Source organism: Pteronotus mesoamericanus, unplaced genomic scaffold (assembly GCF_021234165.1).
Source record: "Pteronotus mesoamericanus isolate MK-2021 breed Mesoamerican mustached bat unplaced genomic scaffold, CSHL_Meso_final contig_73, whole genome shotgun sequence".
NCBI lineage: Eukaryota > Metazoa > Chordata > Mammalia > Chiroptera > Mormoopidae > Pteronotus > Pteronotus mesoamericanus.
The window spans coordinates 13,061,119-13,083,102 of record NW_026555245.1 but is presented as its reverse complement, the minus strand read 5'-3'; the positions used below and the strand labels follow the sequence as shown (position 1 = coordinate 13,083,102).

Sequence of the window (21,984 nt, the reverse complement as noted above, 5' to 3'; positions counted from 1 at the left end):
GTATGTTTTCTTTTATTCCCATAAATCCACTTATCATTATTATTGTGTGGGGGAAAAAGTTTCCAACAGATTATTCACAACAATATTCATACATGATTAGTGACTTTCATTTTACATTTGGATATTTCATTTACCTTTAAGAGATGCAACTGGAATTTTGGGGGAAAAAATGCTTTTCTAACTTTATTTTCTTAATTGTCCCATAAGCACCGCTTTTATTTTGCTATAATAAGTTTACCAATGCATTACAAATTCAAATACATAAAGCAATTCCTCTGGGTTTATTGTACTGTTAACCACGAAAACAAAACAAAATGAGACTATACGTTTGTTTTAGGTAGTTACATTGTTTGAAAGGTACATGGACACATGGACTTCTTTTTTTATTTCGTAAGAGTGTTACCGAGTAGAAATATCCTATTTCTATTATCAAAGTTAGGAATACAAATACAAATTGAAAAACAAATTTTGTGTGATTATCTCACCTGACAAAATAAATGTGGTATTAGAAACCTGGTCTATATCTGTCAGTACTAATTTGTAATAATATCAGTCAATTCATTAGTTAGTAGCTAATTAGTTCAACACATACAGTAGATGCCAAAAATATAGACATTTTCTCAAATATTTAGGTTAAGTGAGCATCCTACTTCAAGATAAGTTGATTTCATTGAAATTAGCATTGAGAGTTTAGAAGGTATTATTAAAAAAATGACAATCCAATCTTAAGAAAATATTTTCATTGATTTTTCTAAACCTAACATATATGTAAATACCTGGATATCTATGAGAAGAGAGGAAAAAGAACGTACCACTAAAATGGAGCCCCGACTGCAACACAATGCTGTGGAATGATTCATACTTGTGCATAGTTTAATGGAAACATCATATAATATTTTGTAATATTTCCTGAAGAATAAAAATGAATCACCACTGAGATTATTAGATCAAATTTCCTTGCATCAGGTGGGAAATTTCTTTTGGTACCTGTTCTGTAATAGTTGCTAGTTCATGAATTCTTTTAATTTATAGTTCTGGTTAATTGTTCAAGAAGTCTAGAATGTCAAGGATCTATTTGTATCGGTTTATATAAAATTATTTCTTATATATGAATTACTGTAAGTTGACCTTCCTGCAATGCCAATTCTTATTTTGAATGTTATAATAATCACATTTTTAGTGATTACTTTGCTTAAAATTGTGGGCCAATCTAGAGTTTCATTTCTTTTATATTTCTTAGCTATAACAACTTATGTCCAAGCACAAAAATACCTTATTTTAAAGGAAAGAAAAATGCTAGTGAAATATAAATAGAAAATTATTCAGCACTGCATAACATTAGACTTTATAAATATACATTATTTCTAAATTGTTACAAGAAATTCAGTGGCTAGGCAGCCTAGATAATATAGGTTCAGAAAAATTAAATACATCCCCAAGGTCACATAATATGTGATGGAGTTGAGGTTCAAACTGAAAGGGTTTTAAAATATTTTTGCTTGTGTTTTGTTTTGAAGTTTAAACATTTTTCATTTCAACACCATTTAACTAAAAAAAAGTGTCCATCATTGATATCAGGTTTGGAGCATATAGTACTGCATACTTAAAAATCCATTGCATTCTATACCTTCTGGGGGGGAAAAAAAGAAAAAAAAAACAGTGCGAACTACAGAGGATAAAAGAAAATCTGTCCTTCCGTTTCTTTTCCTTTGGGCTGTCAGCTATGAGTAATTTTGCAAGACTTGTTTCAGTTCGTTTTTTTGAACAGGGCTGAGCCAAGTGTTTCAAACAAAAGTCAACCAATTACTAACATCTGGTTGCTGGGTGTGGTCTCCTTTCAACTTCTATAAATTCAGAAGCCCAAGGCTTCAGTTCTAGTGAGCCCTTTCAGAGAAGAATCTCTCTCTCTCTCTGTAGTTCTCTGGAAGAGGTGGGAAAAAAGGTAAGTCTTGGTTTTCTTTTTAGTTAGTTTTGAAAACTTTTCCCAACATGATGTTACATGTTACTGCTTCTGTAGGATTTATCACTAGTAGTGTTTAAGATGTTTTGATAAGCCTTTCTGTAAAATTATATTGTATATTTGTATTTTGGGAGTCACAAATGTACTGTTCTGTTTTACATAATTCAAGTATATAATTTTAAAAGGATTAAGTTTGCTTAATACTGGTTTGTTATACTGTTGGTGAGTTACCATGGAAAAGAAGGAAAGAATGTGTTTTCCTCTTACAAGTTGTGAGTTTCCAGGAGCTGTGTGTGCCCCACATGGAAGTCATGATGTAGGGGGTACATGTTGGGAGGGAGCCAGGCCAGGCCGGGTTTAAGGGAACTGTTTCCAAATAGCGTGGTTGACATAATTCATTTTCCTTTGTAAGGAAAACTAAAAAGATTCAGATCTGATAGTGGTATCATGCCCTTTGTAATTAACATTTTGAAATTAATGTTATTTTTACTTATGCTATGTAAATAAATAAGAGGATCTGTTAATTAATCAGTTCATTTAAAGAGGGTGTAGACACCTTCTTATTCCTGTAGTCTCTGTGTCATTGGCAGGCTTTTCAAGTGCTCATCTAAAAACCTAGGGGGAAGGGAACAATTTTCTGAGCGTGTGAGATAAGTCATCCCCTGGGAATGCCAGATGAGTCATTGAAAAGTTATTCTACTTAGAAGCATCTTGATTGTTGAGTGAATGAGCTAATGGCCATGAGACTCTAGGAAAGTGCAAAGCAAATTTAAAGTAGAGTTTTTACTTGTGTTGGATATTTGCAAAAGTAAAAGTAAAAAGATAAAGTAAAAGATTTGAAAAAGATTGAATCCTAACCATGTATCTGGCTTTTGTTCATTACGAATGTTCCTTAGAGAATTTTTCTCTTAGCCTATTTTGAATGTCAATTCAGTGCCCTGATAGCAACTTTTTACGCTACCTAATTAGGACAGATGTGTTTTTTCTTGCCTTGTTTATGTCTGAAATTATGCATGGGCTTTGAAAAAGTAATACTCTCCCCTGTCTGCATGAATGTTTTTTTGGTGGCTGGAAGAGAAGGAACGTTGCAAAATGAAATGTGGCAAAGTGCTGGTTTCATAATTTGGAAGTGGCCTCTTCTCCAGAAGTTTGATACCATCCTAGCCCCGGGTGGAACCACAACTGGCAGCTATCCAGTGTTTGACTGATGTTGTCTAAATAGTCAGCCAGCGTCTCCTGCTTATTAAATAATTTTTAAATCAGAAGATCTGCAAGGGTTGATTTGTGTTAGCTTTGTGAGCTAGTTGTTCTTAATCCTCTCTAGATCCACTAATTTATGATTTACTTTAAAAATCAGAGCTAAAGTAATGAACCTCTTGTTTTCCAGTGATAAATCAAAAGCAGATTTTAGAGAAAATGAGTTTCTCTTTCTTTAAAATAGGACAGATTTTTATCAGAAAAATCAGAACACATACAATTTATGTAATTAATGCCTTCATGATGCTGATTTCCTCCACTTTTGTCCACTTGAGGTGAAATTTAAGTTTGGCACTTCAGAGCTAACATGCATTTTCCATACTATTTATTCCAATACTCTTACAAATGAAGACTCCTAGAAAAGATAAATATTTTCTTGAGGTCCTACAATCAGATAAAGAGAATCGAAGTAGGGCTTATTTTTATATCTTATAGTTACGTGTAGAAACATTTATTAAATTAGCATAGGTTTGTTTCCTAAATAACTAGCACTCATACACTATTTATTCAATAATGTTTATTAATATGTTAAATATCAGACATTTTGCCAGGGATTGGAAGTACAGGATGAATAGCAGGTCAGCATTGCCTTCATGGAATGCTGCTGTAAATACAGGTACATAAATAGCGTTAATACAGAATGGTAGGGGCTGGTTTAGGGCTAAAGGCAGGAAGCTTTGGGAGAGCCCAGAATGTCACCCAATCCAGTGCTGAATTAATAAAGGCTTTCTGGGGGGATGCAATGAGGTCTATGTGGAGTCTTCACTTAGAAGCGAGGGTTAGACAAAGAGCAGTGGGGGTGGAGGAGGAAACAGCAATTCAGGCAAAGGGAACGCCCTATCAAAACGCCTAGAAGCAAAACATTTATGAGACTACTTTTCATAAAGTGGTTCTTCACAAGCCATGCCATTGTACAGCCTAATTGACTTCTCTCCCATGGGTAGGTGTGAAAAGGACTTATGAAATATATATGCAAGGAAAAAAACCTGTGCCTAAGACAAAGAATTGAAATATAAATTCCCTCAGGCTGTGGTGAATGAAACCTGCCACGGGTCTCTGTGGGTTAGCTGTGACGGCATTTGATTCTGAAGTGTGAACTATTAGAAGCAACATTGATCTTGTCACTGTTCTTTTTTGTTCACTAGTTTAAAAGAATAAACAATATTTTAGAATCAAAAGGTATACATTTATGTATGCCCTGATGCTTTTGGCTGTTATCTAGAAAACTGCCCCACAATGACACTGATTTCTCAGGTAGAAAACTGCAGTAATGACATTGTCTTATGCAAAGAAGAATCACTGCTGCTGTCATTGGAGAACTCTGATCTTCTCGCTGGTCATCTGGGAGGCGGGACAGGCCACAAAACTCTGCTTCCTCAATCACTAATTCTGGAAGTAGCCTTTCACGAGGTTGGCAGGGAGAAATAGAGATTAAAAAGAATAAACTTTTCTTTCATAATAATTTCAAGCCTTCAGAAAAGTTGCAAGAATATTGCACAGAATTACCACATACTTTATACCCATATACCCTGTTAACAGTTTACCACATTTACTTTGTTACAAATTCTTCCCCTTCCTCTTTCCTCTTTCTACCCTTTCTATATAGTTACTTATGCTGTAACATTTGAGAGAACATTGCAGATGATGTCCCAATATCTCGAAATATTTTTGCCTGTATAAATTAAAAAATGAAGATACAACCATAGTGCAATTATTTTAAAAAATCTATAAATTAACTTTAATGCAACAAGCTTAGTGTTCTCAAACTGTCTAGTTGGTGCTATTGCTAATGCCCCACTTTTGGGAATGCCTTTTTTCTTACATTTAATAAACATGGACCCCCCTCTAACACCTTGGGCATACTTTTTGTTCATACTTACCTTATTGAATTCCTTGCTCAGTGAGATGGAGAGAGCTTTCTTATGACACGTGAATATACAAAAAATGCTAATCTCTAGAAAGCTACAGATTCATCCACTGATAAATGAGATTGGTAGGCAGTGCGTGACCACAAACAACTCATTACCAGAAGAACTCTGGAATATTGTTAATTTCCATATAGGTCAACCTATGTGTAAATGACCAACCAACTTCATCTCCTATGAGATGATATTAAAGATTGAGATAAACTTGGTTTCAGAGCGCTTTAGTAGCCAGATTAAATATATATTGAGCCAAGGTAAGTTACTAAAATAAACTCTTAAATACATAGTATAAGTTCTAGACATTGTAAGTCAAAAGAAAAGCAGGAAAAAGAAAATCTTTTGTAAACTCATAGGCTTATTTAAATTACTTTTTGACTGTGCAAGTCTATTTTCCCAACCAGATCATTCTTTGAATAATAGTAATATCCAACATTTGTGTAACATGTGGCAGTCAATAAAACACTTGAATGCATTATTTATTTATGGTTAAGCAAGTGTTACCTTCAAATGGTTGAATGGGATTTTATCAAGTACAAAATGTTGGTTTTCATGCAGAATGTAGATATTGAACAAACAGAATAGTTTGGCATTAGTTTTTGACCAAAATATTTTGCTTTGGAATTTATAAGCTGTGTTGTAACTGCTAAGAGATTCTGTTAAAACATGCAGTTGGCCATGGGCATTTAATTAGTAGTACCTGACAATTCCTAAAATTCTTTTAGAGTGATTTCTGACATCTTGTAAAAACCCTGCTTCTTTAAGCTTTGTTAAGAGCTAGTGGGTCTACTTTGGCTCAGCTGAGATTCCATTTTCCTCTAATTGCTTTCCTGAGATGCGTGCCGTTCAGTCTGCTTTTCTTTTCCAGGCCATTCAAACTGCTTCGGACTACAGTCCAGGAACTCAGGCTATACTAGCTACAAAGCTGTCCCCTCTGTGGACACTGTTATGTCAAATAAATTATTTAGTCTCTCCCTTTTTTCATTTTGTGTTATGTAGTTAATAGCGCGATAACATTTTATTAGACTTTCTCAAGTTTATTTTTTAAGTGATGCCTTATGTAAGCATTTTTTTTAGAAGTGAAAAAAATGAGTGAAGTACGGGAAAGTTTTCATAAAATTCATTTTGAAGTTGTGAGTCTCATTTTGAAATTGTATCTGACAAAATCGTTAATCTTTTATCTCTTGAAGTTTTTATTTTCTAATGGGAAAGAGTGGAGATATTTGAACACATATTTCTATACTGTGGAAAAGTACCTGTTTTTTGAGGATTCATAAGTGATCACATCACCCATTTTGAGAATTCTACTTAATGAAAAGCATGGATGAGATGATAAAAATGGAAATTTCAAATACTTGAAAGCTTGCTGAAATTGCTAGACATTTTGGATGTGCCAATTAAGCAACAGGGAAATGAAATTCTCCACATGCCAACGGCAATTGCACCCAATTGTGTCTGTAATGGGAACTAAAACCTTGCACAAAATTGTACATCATGAATCTACCTTAGGAAACAACTTTGAATTTTTCAGTTGCTGGGGTGGGGAGAGATTAAATAAGTGCTTGATATATTGGTTCTTTTCACAGATGACAAAATAATAATTGGACCATCCATGTAATAATTAAGTGGAGATAGTTTCTGCTTTGGATAGTATTTCTCTCCTGTGTTTAATCTCATTACCTGGAACTGCAGTTATTTTTTTAGTAGGTGTGGATTGAAATACATTGCTTGAACATGCTGTTAAGAAATTAGGTTATAGGTTTCACTTCTCATGAGTCATTTAGCTTCATGTCAAGAATTTAAAATGAGCTGGATTATCCTTCTAACTTCCCTCACATGTATTGATGAGAATAGTCTCCAGAGGAATAAACAAGAGGATCTGGAGAGAGAATTGGTCTAGATATTGACCGTAGCCTCCTAAAAACACATCCCCAGACAGAAAGGATCATTGGTGGCTTCTTCTTTGCATAACACACTCCAGGTTTTCAAAAATGTACATTGTTGATTACATAACAACACCCCTCAACCATGGTAGCAATTCAAGAAATTTCCTTTAAGACAGACTTTACCAAAAGAGGGCACCCATGTTGCAAGTTCACCCTAAAGCTTCCTGTTGGAGCAAAGCACTTGGTGTAAAATGATCCATTTCCCAGTTCTTCGTGTTGGGTGGCACAACATGCAGGCCTGGTATTCTGAACAGCTCAACTAGGAAGAAATGGGGACACTCCAAGTGCCGAAGTAATTTTGTACGGAGGAATGGAAAAGGATACTGAATGATTTGGGGGAGACACTGCACCTGAATGTCTTTTTGTGGATAGTGTTTTTAAGTCTAAATCAACTCCTGCAGATTGTCACAGATTATTTTACCTTACAAATATAAATATAATGCTGTTTTTGTTCTGGGTATCATGGATCCTGCATAGATTCTCTAATAGCCGTACTAAATATATCTAATCTTCCAACTTGCCCATCTCTTAGCCATTCTCTGTGATAGAGGATGAGTAATCTTTTTGACATGTAAGTGGAATCATGTTACTTTCTTTTTAAAAATCTATTAAATGTTTTCCTAAAGCTTTAGTTAGGGATACATTTAAACTTCTTTATTGGAGCTTCTGTCAACACTTCTTGTTCCCGTAAATTTCTTTCAGCTCCCCAAATATGATAGATGTCTTTTTGTTTTGCTAATTTTTATGCCAGATTAATCTCAACTCATTTCAAGAGAGGCTCAGATTAACCAGCACTTTCTCTAAAAAAGCTTCCTTTGCTTTTGTGTTTTCCCACCAAGAGCACACATGAACTTAAAGTTCACTAAGGCAAAGGATGATGTTTTGATGTATTTTGCACCCCCAGTGTTTGGCATATAGTAAATAGTCTGTAAATTTAGAGCAGTGAGGTGAATCACCAGCTCCCCTCTTCAGCCTATATGCCTGTTTGTAGTAGCCATCTGATCCCTAAAAGTAAGGACTGAATATGCCGAGAAAGAGCCAAATTTCTGAATGGACTCTACGGGTTTCTGTTCAAGGGTGAGACTCTCCTTTTTAAAAAACTTACTTTTAACATTTTATTATGCTTCAAGTAATATCCTGGAAAGTAAAGTCAAGGCTACTCTATGTCTTAAAGGAATGGAGTGGTGTATGTGTGGTGGATTTGTGATTTGTAAAAGCATCTGTTTTCTTTCCAGAATAGTCTTTAAATATGGCAATGGTATCAGAATTCCTCAAGCAGGCCTGGTTTATTGAAAATGAAGAGCAGGAATACATCGTAAGTCAAATGATAATAAAATAACAGTTAAATATTAAAAGAGAAATTAATAGGAGTGAATGGACATTAATTTTTTTCTCTTTCATCCACAGAAAACTGTGAAAGGATCCAAAGGTGGCCCTGGGTCAGCAGTGAGCCCCTATCCCAGCTTTAATCCATCCTCAGATGTTGCTGCCTTGCATAAAGCAATTACAGTCAAAGGTGATTGTCTTCCTCAAACAATCCCCTCCTGCACATTTCAGAATGGCTCTTTGAAAGGCTATTGAAAAACAGACATGTGCCCTGGAAAATGTCTGTTTCATTTTGAATATAAAAAGACTTCTTCATCAAACGAAGCTATATATCCTTTTTTATCACTTAAGAAATTTTGGTTAAATCTGTAGAATCTCTGCTGCTATGACAGCTCATTTCTAACATAAACTGAACACTGAAACCAAAACTCCTGCTCACATTTAGGGTTTGAACTAAGGTCAGACACTGTAACACTAGGGTCCAAGAACAGTTTCCTCTTCCTTTTTCATTGAAATAAGTAGAGTGTCATCCCAAGTGCTTCCCTTTGATATGTAGTGTTGCATCTTTCATATTTCTTAGTTTGTTAAGAACTTCATTTGGAACATCTTGATAATGAATCACTTAATGTCAATTATTGATGGGGAACAAAATTGATTTTAAATGGCAAGCTGCTGCCCTGGATGGGTAGCTCAGTTGGTTACCAGAGCGTGTTTCTGATACACCAAAGTTGTGGGTTTGATCTCTGGTCATGGCACATACAAGAAGAAATCACTAGATGCATAAATAAGTTGAACAACAAAAATCAATGTCTCTTTCTCCCTCTTTCTCTCTTTCTGTCTCTCTTCTTCTTCTCTTTCTCTCTCTCTCAAATCAATAAATAAAATAAATAAAAATAAAATAGTAAATAAAAAGGCAATCTGCTCTTTGTTTCCAGGTGTGGATGAAGCAACCATCATTGACATTCTGACAAAGAGAAACAATGCACAGCGTCAACAGATCAAAGCCGCTTATCTACAAGAAAAAGGAAAGGTGGGTTGGAGTGGTAAACTTTGATACTTAATTTTAGTTGCATTCATATTAAATATGGATTTTGAAGCATGCTTACTTAGTTCTTTCAGTTTCTAACACTGTTTTTTCATTACAAATAAGAGTGGGATTGCAGTATTTATCCACTTGATTGCCATCAAATCAATTCTGGCAAATTTACTGATTTCATACATTGGTTGTATTGGTGTGAATTCTTTGCAGATGTGATGCCCTTTATTGAGACATCTTTAATTTCAATGTAACAAACATCAAGATTACCATTGGCAATAAGGAATGTGTCCTGATTAAAATGTGTCTTCTGCTAAAATTTAAACTGAGTTGTTTAATGCCTAAATGTAAGGTTTTTATGTATGTATGTGTATACACACACACACACACACACACACACACACACACACACATATATACATCTACAGTCAACATAAGAAACATCAAAACCTGTAGGGAACTTTTATTAGTTTATTTGAACCAAACTAATGACAGTTGCCAGGAAGCAAAATCTCAACAGTTTTGTAGCTTATTTTATACATTAGAATCAAAGAAGGAGGCGTAAGGGTTACATGAAATTCATTGTTTTAAGGAGGCTGAAGAAAGCAAAACAGGGACATCTCTGGCATTGTAGAACAAGTAAAATGAAGAGATACATCTTTTTCATTGTTGGGTGCAGGATAGTTAACGAACATTTACAGCACATGAGATGTTATGCTAGGAAATGAGATAATAATGAGGGTTTCTGTGGTCTAGTGCTCTGTGCTGGGAGGCTGTGCCCTGAGAGGTCTGGAAGAGATTACTCTGACATTTCAAAGTTATGCTATCTTAGATGCACAAAAATGTTGGCAGGCTCACTTTAGGTCAAGATTGACCTTTGTCAAGGAAGCTGCAGGCCAAGGACCTGACTTCCTGCCGTGACCTGCTTTTAGTTAGGATGGTCTGAACACAAAAATTCCTATGTGCTTGCTTTCTGCCTCTGAGTTGTAGGGCCCACCATGCAGGCCTACCCTGAGCTTGTCAGGTTTGGGATGTGGCCCTTTTTTTGTCCACATTACCTTAAAAGTAAGCTTTATTTTTTTCATATCAAATACAGGTAGTGGTTTTTAAGGAATGCAATTAGAAAACTGTTTGTCAATGTCTGATTAGAGAGCTATCTGAACAGTGCAAACCCCAAAGTATGGAAAAATTATTAATACATTATATATAGTTTAAGTATTCTTACTACTCTTTTTATTAATGGACAACTCTATGATTTCAGCTTTGTGGTTTCTTGCTCTTATAAAAGATTGAGGACACTGTTCTTTAAGAAGTTATCAATGAATTCAATCAAATATCATTCTAATTACTCTAAAAGATTAATATAACTTTCTAACTATCTCGTACCTTTTTGCATTGCAAAAGGAACAGCTCTGAAGATGGTTGGGTTTAGGAATCAGCAATAGGATTATGTAAAGGTTAGGTAAACCTACATTGCTGTGTAAGCTAGCGTGTTAATTATTATAAGCCCTGATTCTAATTTCTTTGCTATAGCCCTTGGATGAAGCTCTGAAGAAAGCCCTTACAGGTCACCTCGAGGAGGTTGTTTTGGCTCTATTGAAAACTCCAGCCCAATTTGATGCTGATGAACTCCGTGCTGCAATGAAGGTAAATCACTCGATTTAAGCAAAACTCTTTTCCAGAAAAGAACGTGTAAGTCAAGTCCACTAGGATCCTCAACATTTAGTTCAAGACCTGTCAATGAATGGGAATATGAAGCATGAATTAGTTAATTTAGTTTATTAATGAGTGTTGGTATTAATAGCTGTGTTAACTTTCACCTTCCTTAACATGTCACTCTGTCAGTCATATATCTCACTTTTTATATCTTTCTTTGTTCAAAATATTGGCTTTAAATTCATTTTGTTTCCATAAAAATATACTAGATAGAGCTAAGTGTAATTACTAAATATTGCAGGAAATGTACCAAATGCCAGATTCAAACAAATTTTGGGACACATAAACTGGTTGATGCTCTCAAATGAATATTCTACATTTCTTCTTTTCTTGTCTTTCAATTTAGGGCCTTGGAACTGATGAAGACACTCTGAATGAAATTTTGGCCTCAAGAACTAACAGAGAAATCAGAGAAATTAACAGAGTCTATAGAGATGGTAAGTTTTAATGTCTAACAGTCCAAATGCCTTAGGTGACAAAGGAAATCTGATATGCTTTTTTAAAAATTGATTGTGGGTTTAATTATGGGTGCTTTCAAAATTCTACATACTAAAATATTCCTTTATTGTTTAGCACATGTCTACTGTAATCATACACTGTTACTGGGTATCATTCAAGTTGCTAGGTTGCCGATAAGGGAGACAATGCCCAGCCCTAATCAAGTTTACACTTTAATCAAAAATCAAAATGTCATTCTAAGACAAATGGCCACACGTTATTGTAATGGAAAATTCAATTCAAAGCATTGAATTAAAAGAATTTTCTAAAAAGATTTTCTAAAAAGATTTTCTATTATGCTGATATTTATTTCATTAAAATATTCTGTGGCTTTTATTTTGAAAAGATACAAATAATAAAAATCTTGAAAAAAAAAACAACTCTCCATTTGTCCTTGAAAAATTAAAGAGCTAGGTGCTTATAATCTTGTGATGGAAACTTTTTACCATCCTAAAATTTGCCATCACGAATACAAGTAACTCACTTATTGTTTATCTCTAGTTGGATCCATAGGGATGACAGGCCAGCCATGGCTCACTTTGTTCAGTGGCACATCTCATCTCCGTGATATGCTCAACACTGTGAAGAGATAAGGGTGCCAGTGGGTCCCAAGCAATGCTCGGTCTTTTACTGTGTTCCTTTTCTAGGTTCCCAAGCCACTGTGTGGCACCATAGGGAATCTTTCTGCTTGATTTTCATCCCAGGCACAGAAAATACAATATGCAACAGCCCTTGCATATTGTTTTCAGAACAATTTAATAAAAGAATCAGAGTAAGGAAGCTTTCAACCTCATTTTTTGCATTTATCTCATTACCAGTATTTCTCTTAGATCTGTTTATGAATGATGATAATCAAGAGGGGAATTATTTTTAGTTTTTTGTTCAGTAAAACATACTTTATGAAGGTAAATATCCATATTTCCCTATTATACCCAAGATAATAGTCCAATAATAACTTGTTAAATTGTCCCATCTTCTAGTTAATTATAAACTTAGTTAATTATTTCCTAATAGAGCATTATTTTGCATAGCTAAGTAAGTGTATTACACAAATAAAATTTTTAAATCTATATATGTGTATATATACACATAATTAAATTATATTACATATATTTATTTTTTCTAAAGTAAATAATCTGTGCTCAAGCAAGTACCTCTGGCTTATTCTTTTAAATAAGTATTCTATTCATCACATTGCTTAAATTCTGGCATGTTTATTTCAGAATTAATTATTTAGTACTTATACTATTCATATTACTCATTAGCAAAAGTTGTATGATTGTAGGTTTTTACTCACAGTATTATTTAAATTTCTTTTACTGCCCTAGAGGGTATAAATTTGATGACCCAAAGTTTTACTTGCTTTAATGTTGCTATTTTTATTTTAAAAAGATAATATTTTGAAATGCATTTCATAAGTCATCGCGCATTTGGCACTGCAAATTTTAAGCCAATACATATACAGATGTCAGATATTGTAATTATCACTATTATTTATCATTAATTTACTGCAAATATACTTCTCTTGTTTTTCAGAATTGAAGAGAGATCTGGCTAAAGATATCACCTCCGACACCTCTGGAGATTATCAGAAGGTTTTGCTCTCTCTTGCTAAGGTATAACTCAGATACTCAGGGAATACCTCTTCTTTGATGAAGAGTAAGATTTTTAGATTTCTTCTCACTCTTCAAATGAGTAATTGACTCTCAAAGAATATGACTTATTTGATTTTAAAGAAATTATGTAAATCACGTGATTACGTGTTAGAAAACAATTTACCAAGAGAGTGGGATTTTTTTTTCAGGGTGACCGAGCTGAGGATCTTCGCATAAACGAGGACTTGGCTGACTCAGATGCCAGGGTAAGCAGACCTCCTCCACTGCCCTTCCTACCTCAGGTGGTCCTGCGTCCAGTAAGGTTGCCGCTTCATGACCTCCATGGGAAAGCAAATCTAAGATGCTTCAAGAGACCAAGGGCACCTAATATTCCTTTTCCGAACGATGTGCACTCTCTATGCTTGAACAGTCCAAGAAAAACTGTAGTCTTGATGTTTTCAAAGATCTCATTATTCACACAGTTGAGAGGATTAAAAGAGAACAATGAGAATTTGATTTGTAATTACCAAAAACTGTTATGTTGAAAAAACTATGATTTTTTTATTTTACCAGAAAGGGAAATGTATTTTTTGTTAAGTCAAATGGACAGAGTAAACATTCTAACATTCTTTTAACAGTGAACATTGGAATGGTTTACAGATAGTTTATGTGGTAAAAATAATATGGTACTGATACTATAATTATAAAACAATTATAATAACATTTATATACTTTCAAGTATATTTTTATATAGTTTCTTTGAAGTTGCTGATTAGTAATACACCAGTCCATTGCAAACATTAGAAAAATTGTGTCATTTTAGGACCAGGAATTTGTTTAAAAAATAAGACAGTTATTTGCATATGCCTTCCTCTTGGAATAGCGTTCTCTATAAATTCATTGCATTGAGTCAGTAAGAATAGAAACTTATTTCTCCACCCCAACTCCTTTCACTGTAACAGTATATTATCTACACTATCTTGCAGATAAAATAGGCATTCATTAACTTTTTGCTGAATAAACACATACATATCAGATCAGTTTGCCTGAGAAGTTTAAAATAAAACATGTCCATTGGAAGTTTGATAATTATAATAGAAGGTGAACAAGCATACATAGAAGAAAGTTAGTATTTGAATAATTGCCATAATAAAAAATTTATACTTATTTGCTTTCCATTTTAAGACTATCAAGGCTTTTAGATGTATATTACGGTAGCTACATGGATTAGTGTCACCCAAGAGGATGATGGTAATTAAGATTTCAAAATCAACAGAGCAATTTGTGACAATAAGACAGAAATTACCTTTTTCATTTTCAAAATGGGAAATATCTGTACTTTAATAAGGTTAAATTATTTATCTAAGATTACAGAGTTATTAAGTTGCAGAGTCAAGATTTAAATCTAGAAATTCTAATGTCAAAATTCAAGATCTAGGTTATGGTTGAATTATTAATACCACTTGTCGATAATTTGAACAATTAAAAATAAAAGAAAATCAGAGAGGTCCTTGGAGTTGCTTTGATGTAGAATATATTCTTTAAAAGATTAAATCCATCAAATATTTCTTCTTCTAAGATATGTTCAGTCTCTAATGTTTGCAAGGCACCTTGAGTGATACTGTGGAAGACACTTGACAAGCAAAATAAGGTCCCATCTTTAGGGAACTTTGCATCTTAGCATTTTTCTGTTCTAATCCTTTTGGATACAAAGCAGCTGCCTAGAAAACCTTTGAGGAGATCTAAGATTCTTGCGAAGGTATCAAGTCAACAGATAAGTGTTTATTTTTGTGTTTCTTGACAGGCATTATATGAAGCAGGAGAAAAGAGAAAAGGGACAGATGTGAACGTGTTCAACACCATTCTTACCACCAGAAGCTACCCCCATCTTCGCAGAGGTAAGAAGAAAAAAATGGTTCCTGGAACCTGCTTATAGAAATGCAGGGTTTTTTTGTTTTTTGGGTTTTTTTTAAGGACAAATAAGAGAAAAGAAAGAGAATGGCCTTAATCAGCAGCATCACTCCTACACCAGATGAATATTGCATAGTGCTCCTGGCCCCTTAATGATTTTTGTGCGTTTGTTCAACTTTGTATAATGATCATTTTATAGTATTTGAAACACCTTTTGTGACTGGTGTGTAGAACATTATTTCATTATTTTCACCGTTTTTATTCCTCCAAAATATTTGGAACAAATAATGACAAAATCTACACATAAGCAGAACGAATGAAATTATAAGGAAGGAAATCAAAAACTCAGGATTAAGTGGAAAAGTGTATTTAGGTGCTCCAGAAACAAACACCATAAGGAGTTCTTGCCTTTGAGCACAAAATTTAGCTCTGAGCTGGCTGGAAGCCATGCCAAATGAAAAGTCATGATGATTATAAAATAAAGTTAATTATCTTATAATAGCATACTGATTTCTAATGTTAAAATTAAGAGAAACTTATTACACAGATTTTTATATAAGGGAAGATTCATTTGCTATGGCACTTAGCTCCGATGCAGCATGTGTTATGATTGTCAATCACATGCCATTTCTAATACCTGTCAACATTTGCAAAAATTTACCCAAAATATAGAAGAGCACCAAAATAGCCATGTGAGTTACATTCCTAGGAGAAAATGTAGTATCCAAAATCTGCTCAGTTGAGTAATTAGCTTTAAAACGTGTTCTGAAGTTCAGTCATCTCAAGGAGTTCTTTGAGTCAGTTGCCTTGATTTTACTAACTTTTGCTAAAGAATAGGATGGTGTCTACATCTCTTAGTTTAAATGTAATATTCAGTGTTTCAGAGGTACACCAAGTACAGCCAACACGACATGAACAAAGTCCTGGACCTGGAGATGAAAGGGGACATCGAGAAATGCTTCGTAACGATCGGTACGTAGTCCTGGAGAGGGAAGAATTTTCTGTATGAGAATTGCATCGTCATCGCTGTCCCATAATTTAAAGACCAAAATATAACAAGACAAAAAGCAAAACAACTCCGAAGAGGTTTATCTATGCTTCAGACAGTGGCAATGTATAAGATAATGGCAATAGAGGATAATTAGCTAAATAACCTTAATAATAACAGGTATCATTTCCTTTTTTAAAAAAGATAGGCAGGTGGAAAATACTCTCTCAGCCCCTATTTACGTCAAGTGATGTACCAGGCTGGACATAGCACAGGGGAAAGTCAGCATGGTCATTAAGGACATGGGATTTGGAATTATACAAATTCAAATCCTGGTCTGTCACTTGCCAATTGAATAACCTTAGGCAACCCCAGAGAATCTGATTCAATAGTTCTTTGGTAGCTTCTGACAATGTCTTTAAAAGAACAGGATATTAAAAGCTCTCTTATGTTATACAGATGACTGGTCAGGGCTGGAAACCTGCATTCTAAAGCAGTGCTTCTCAAGCATTAATGTTCACACGAATCCCTTGGAAATTTTGTTAAAATGCAGATTCTGATTTTAGTAGGTGTGATATGGGGCCTGAGATTCTGCAGTTCTAACAAGCTGCCAGTTGATGCTAATTCTTTTGGTCTACGGATCACACTTTTTGAGTAGCAAACTAGATAAGCCTAGTAATTGATACACCTGTTAGTATTTTATTTGGCAGTTGCCTTTTGCAGCTGTGCTATTCCACTTAAAATTTTTTTTCTTACTACAACATGAAAAATGTATGATATGCCAACATGGCCTTTAACACCAACTGGTTTCCCTATTTCCAAGCAGAGTATACTCAGGATAGTGTGAACTATTGAAGCTGCCATTGTTTGTATGTAAGATAACAGGAGGTAGGTGTTGGTGTCAGGGGAAGGAATATTCAAAACCAGCATCTTACACACCAAATATCCCATACTGAGAGAAGGGGGATGAGAAATTGGGGTGCAGAATAGAATCTTGCTTGCAAAACTCTCAATCTCCTATTTCTTTCATATGCATCTTTCTTCCTTTGTGGTAAACATGTCAACTAAACTGCCTCTCTTGCAGTGAAGTGTGCCACAAACCAACCGATGTTCTTTGCTGAGAAGCTTCATCAGGCCATGAAGGTAAGATCCTGCTTACATGATTTGTTTAGGGGAAAGGCTATTGTTAGTGGAGAGAACGTAAAACCTCAGATTGTTTGAAAATCACACATATTTTAATATTGGTTTGGCCAAAAAGTTCATTTGGTTTTTTCTGTAAGATGGCTCTAGTAGCACTTAGCGGTCTTTAACTTCACTCAAAACAATTTTGTTAGATTGTATTGTGACAGCTGTCATACCAGCGTGCATTTAAAAAAATCTTATCAAAACTGGTGATTTTTTTGTGTAGCTATTTTAATATTGAAGATGGAAAAAAATAAGCAACATTTTGGCATATTATGCTTAATTATTTCAAGAAAGGTAAAAGTGCAAATGAAACGCAAAAAGAGATTTGTGCAGTGTATGGAGAAAGAGCTGTGACTGATCAAACGTGTCAAAAGTGGTTTGCCAAGTTTCGTGCTGGAGATTTGTCTCTGGACGATGCTCCATGGTTGGGTAGACCAACTGAAGTTGATAGGTATCATATTGATACATTAATTGAGAACAATCAATGTTGTGCTACACAGGAGGTAGCTGACATACTCAAAATATCCAAATCAAACAAGTTATTGGTGAAAATGAAAAATGCGTCTTTTATTTTATGGAAAAAAAATATGGACTTTTTGGCTCACCCATTATTTTCACATTAAAAAGAATTACTCTTTTGTTCAATGCATGAGGATAATATACTTCCTTATTAGAATAAAATGGTTAGATTTGTTAAATTTTTTTATAGCTAAGATGGTGAGGTGAGCTTGTAGGTAATTTGTGGGTTATTCATGATTTAAATAAAGCCTGAGTTAGCACAGGAAGTTGGTATAATTTCTCTTTATATGTGTGATTTTGGTAACCTACGTCTGCTAAGGTTGAGTTTTACAATCTCCCCCTTTCTAAGTTTCATTTGTTTTTCATTATTCCATCTTCCATGCCATGCATTAATATGTCATTCTAAGCTTTTAAAATGTTCTAAGATTAGTGAACTGGAAGGTGTTATTAAGCTATATTGAGATACACTTCAAGTGCTTTAGCTTTATTCTCTAGCTCTGATTGTATTATATAGGATGCCACTTGTATACTTGTACTGTGAAAGTTTGGAAGTTGTCTTTTTTTTTTTTTTAATTTAGCAACTCCAAAATAAGGAACTCATTAGAGAAAGAGAAGAGTACTTGTGAAATGACAGGCATTGTGCTTTTATGTAGAAGGGAGTGCAGTCCCTTAATCCACGTCTGTTCTTATTAAGTGGGCTACTCTGATGGGTAATGATGAATACCTAGTATCGTGGAAGAGTCGGAGAGTGTCCAGTGTCCCATACTTTGGATAATAGTGGAGCCTCGTTCTCAGCTAAACTAAGACCTGGGAGTGAACAGGAATTTACCAGATGAGAACAGGGATGGAAGAGATGGGGTAATAAAGTCAGGTTCATCCAGGAGGAAGAGGTAGAATTACCCTTTGAAGATAATAAATACAAGTAGAGTGATGGTGCGCAGCAGCAGAAGAAAGTGTAGTATTAGGACATTGTAAGCCCAGATGAAATGATTGGTTTTCATCTTAAAAGAAGAACCTTGAAGGATTTTGAATACATGAATTAGATGATTAGATTTGCAATTTAGATAGTTCACATTATTTATAATTATTGTATAATTTTGAGAAAGGAAAGGCAGGATGGTGGAAAGCCAATTTGAAGGTTGTAAAATCTCTTAACGTACTGCCAATGTAGCAAATGGGTTTTTGACATTTTATTACCACTTGTATAAAGTGCATCTGCGTGTGTGTGTGTGTTTTAATTTAGAGTATTTCTTTATAGAAACTCTATGGGTGAACAAGAGAACTTCACATTCAGACCCATATCCTGCTTTATTTAAGAGTACGCCCTGAATATAAGACATTTCACCCTCATTTGTTTTGCACAGGGTGTGGGAACACGTCATAAGGCATTGATCAGGATCATGGTTTCCCGTTCTGAAATCGACATGAATGATATTAAAGCATGCTATCAGAAGTTGTATGGTATCTCTCTCTGCCAAGCCATCCTGGTATGTTGTGATTTTCATAATGCTACCCCAACAAACAACAATTGTTTGTGCAATTTCTTTAAAGAGAAAGGCTGACTTACTACATATATCAATTTCATATGTAAGATTAATTTGTTATATTAGGATATATAATTTATAAGTAAATTTAACTTTCACTGGTAAAATCTACTAGTGAGTTCTGTAGTGAAAAAATACTCAAATTATTCATCAGTCATAGAAACATTTAGTTCCTCACAAATATAGCCACCAAAATATTTCAGTAAGGAGATATAATAATTTATTTTGCAATGAATATTGATCAGCAGGTTAGAAACCCATTAGTCTTAAGTTCTTCCTTAATTTTGTCGTGTGTAAAATGTATAAAAATACATGTTCATGTGATCTTACTATAATGTTAATACAAATAAGTACAAGTTAGAGTTTTAAAATTATTGAAAGGTAGGTGATTATTTAAATTTAATTTGTTACTTATAATGAATAACTAAAATCTATTGAGAAAATAATAGCTTATAACTTTCTCTGGTGAGTGAATCGGATATTCCTCAAGATAATCTGAAATAACGTTGTTCCATTTACTCAATTCTGTGTTATATTTTATTCTTGGAAAATAACAGCTCTAATACACAACATAATCAACTCAGAAGTTTACAATCTGAATCTTGATGGGTATAGCTTTTCTCTAATAATCAACAAACAAATATCAGTTATATTATTTAGTTAAATAAATACTATTCTTATAAAAATCCTAGATACTTGATATACTGTGATATATGTTCTACAACTCTTAAGTTTACTAATACAATAATTACTCTATAATTTAAAAATACTTCTATTGATTATGGTTTCAGGTAACACTAAGTATCTTTATTTTTAATCAACAGGATGAAACCAAAGGAGATTATGAAAAAATCCTAGTGGCTCTCTGTGGAGGACAGTAAACATTCCTTTGATGATCTCAAGCTTTTTGTCAGGAGTTTTTTTTTTAAATCTTATCTTTTTATGCCATATTATAGATTTAAATAAGAAAGTGTAAAGCAGGATTAGTCTAGCTGCTTTCTGAAAACTATAGCCTATAAATCATTTTTATATCACAACTCTGTATAATAGAGATAAGTTTTAAAAATATGTATATTTACCTTAAACTGTAAAACCCCATAAATAGGTTGCTCTGGTAACATTACCTGAGAAAGATGTTTATGTAACAGAAAATAAAATGATTTTACAGGACAATGGTATGTTACTGGTTCTTTTATTCTGATTTTCTTCTGTGTGTAATGCAGTAATTTAATCTGATATCAGGACAGGAGCCTGCATCCTAAATTATTTAATAAAATAGAAATTTTTATCATTACTGTTCTAAAATTAGGATCAAGATGGTACAAATATCTCTGCCAGTCAAAATTGCATTTGCACCTCTTTATTTCCAAATTCATTTTAAAGAAACTGCCCCTGTGAGTTATTCTCTCTGCTCTCCTTTCCATCCCTGTCCATTGTCTGTTCTTTTCTGCTCTTTGGAAGGAGACTTCCGAAGATATCATCACAAAGGCTTTATCGCCTTCTAACTTTGACTGAAATCAGCCCATGGGAGGACATGGGAAAAGACGAGACGTCAGAAGGAGGCTACTTCTCCCTGATTCTACACAGATTTGTTAGCATTCGTATTTCTACAACTATAATTTCTTGTCAGTGGCTCCAGCTCTCAATGTTGTTTTTTTGTTTTGTTTTGTGTTTTTCCCTCTCCTTGCTCCTTGATCCCTAGGATTCCTGCTGCTGCTCTTGCTTGGGTGCTACAACATTCTATGTTGGTTCCTTTAACCAACTCACACCTCCTATATAAGTCCCTTAATTCAGGGGTCCTCAACCCTTGGGCCATGGACTGGCACCAGTCCCTGCATGGCCTTTTAGGAACCGAGCCCACTGCAGAAGGTGAGGAGCAGGTGAGCGAGCTAAGCTTGATCTGTGTCTACAGCGGCTCCCCATCCCTCGCATCACTGCCTGAGCTCCGCCTCCTGTCATAGCAGCGGCAGCATTAGATTCTCATAGGAACACAAACCCTACTGTGAACTACACATGCGAGGGATCTCGGTAGCACACACCTTATGAGACTCTAATGCCCGATCTGAGGTGGAGCTGAGGCAGTGATGCTAATACTGGGGAGTGGCTGCAAATACAGATCATCCTTAGCAGAGGGGTTTGACTGCACAGAGACCATAATAAATCAATTGCTTGCAGGCATATTGAAATCCCGTCAGTTAGGCAAGTAACAATTAAGCTGCATCCGGTGGCAGGCTTTCAGTCAGAATCTGACTATTTTAGTCCACTTGTGGCCCGCCCGTTATTTTATTTACGGCTTCAGTCCGTGCTTCCTTCCCACACTGCACACTTGTGTCAGCCACAGTTTTGGTAAGCCCACGCGCTAACCCTAGCATGTGGTGTGTTGTATAATTAATTATCTATTACAATGTAATAATAATAGAAATAAAGTACACAATAAATGTAATGCACTTGAATCATCCTGAAACCATCCACGAACCCACTCTGGTCTATGGAAAAATTGTCTTCTACAAAGCCGGTGCCTGGTGCCAAAAAGGTTGGGGAGGCCGCTGCCTTAATGAAAACCATCATCAAAAGTTTCAGC

General features: G+C 34.7%; 1 protein-coding gene across 2 annotated transcripts; it reads left to right on the top strand.

Annotated features, from left to right (window-relative positions):
* Positions 1-1,881: 1,881 nt before the first annotated feature.
* On the top strand, positions 1,882-20,568 carry ANXA1 (annexin A1). Of its 2 annotated transcripts, none has more exons than XM_054583018.1 (13): positions 1,882-1,942; positions 8,326-8,400; positions 8,493-8,601; positions 9,347-9,441; positions 10,981-11,094; positions 11,510-11,600; positions 13,198-13,277; positions 13,466-13,522; positions 15,061-15,154; positions 16,044-16,139; positions 17,240-17,298; positions 19,224-19,346; positions 20,228-20,568. In XM_054583018.1, the coding sequence occupies exons 2-13, from the start codon at positions 8,335-8,337 to the stop codon at positions 20,282-20,284; spliced, it is 1,041 nt and encodes a 346-aa protein (XP_054438993.1). In that variant the 5' UTR covers positions 1,882-1,942; positions 8,326-8,334; the 3' UTR covers positions 20,285-20,568. The 2 variants fall into 2 exon arrangements, with proteins under 2 accessions (XP_054438993.1, XP_054438992.1); XM_054583017.1 differs by having other exon boundaries at positions 8,321-8,400.
* Positions 20,569-21,984: the final 1,416 nt, after the last annotated feature.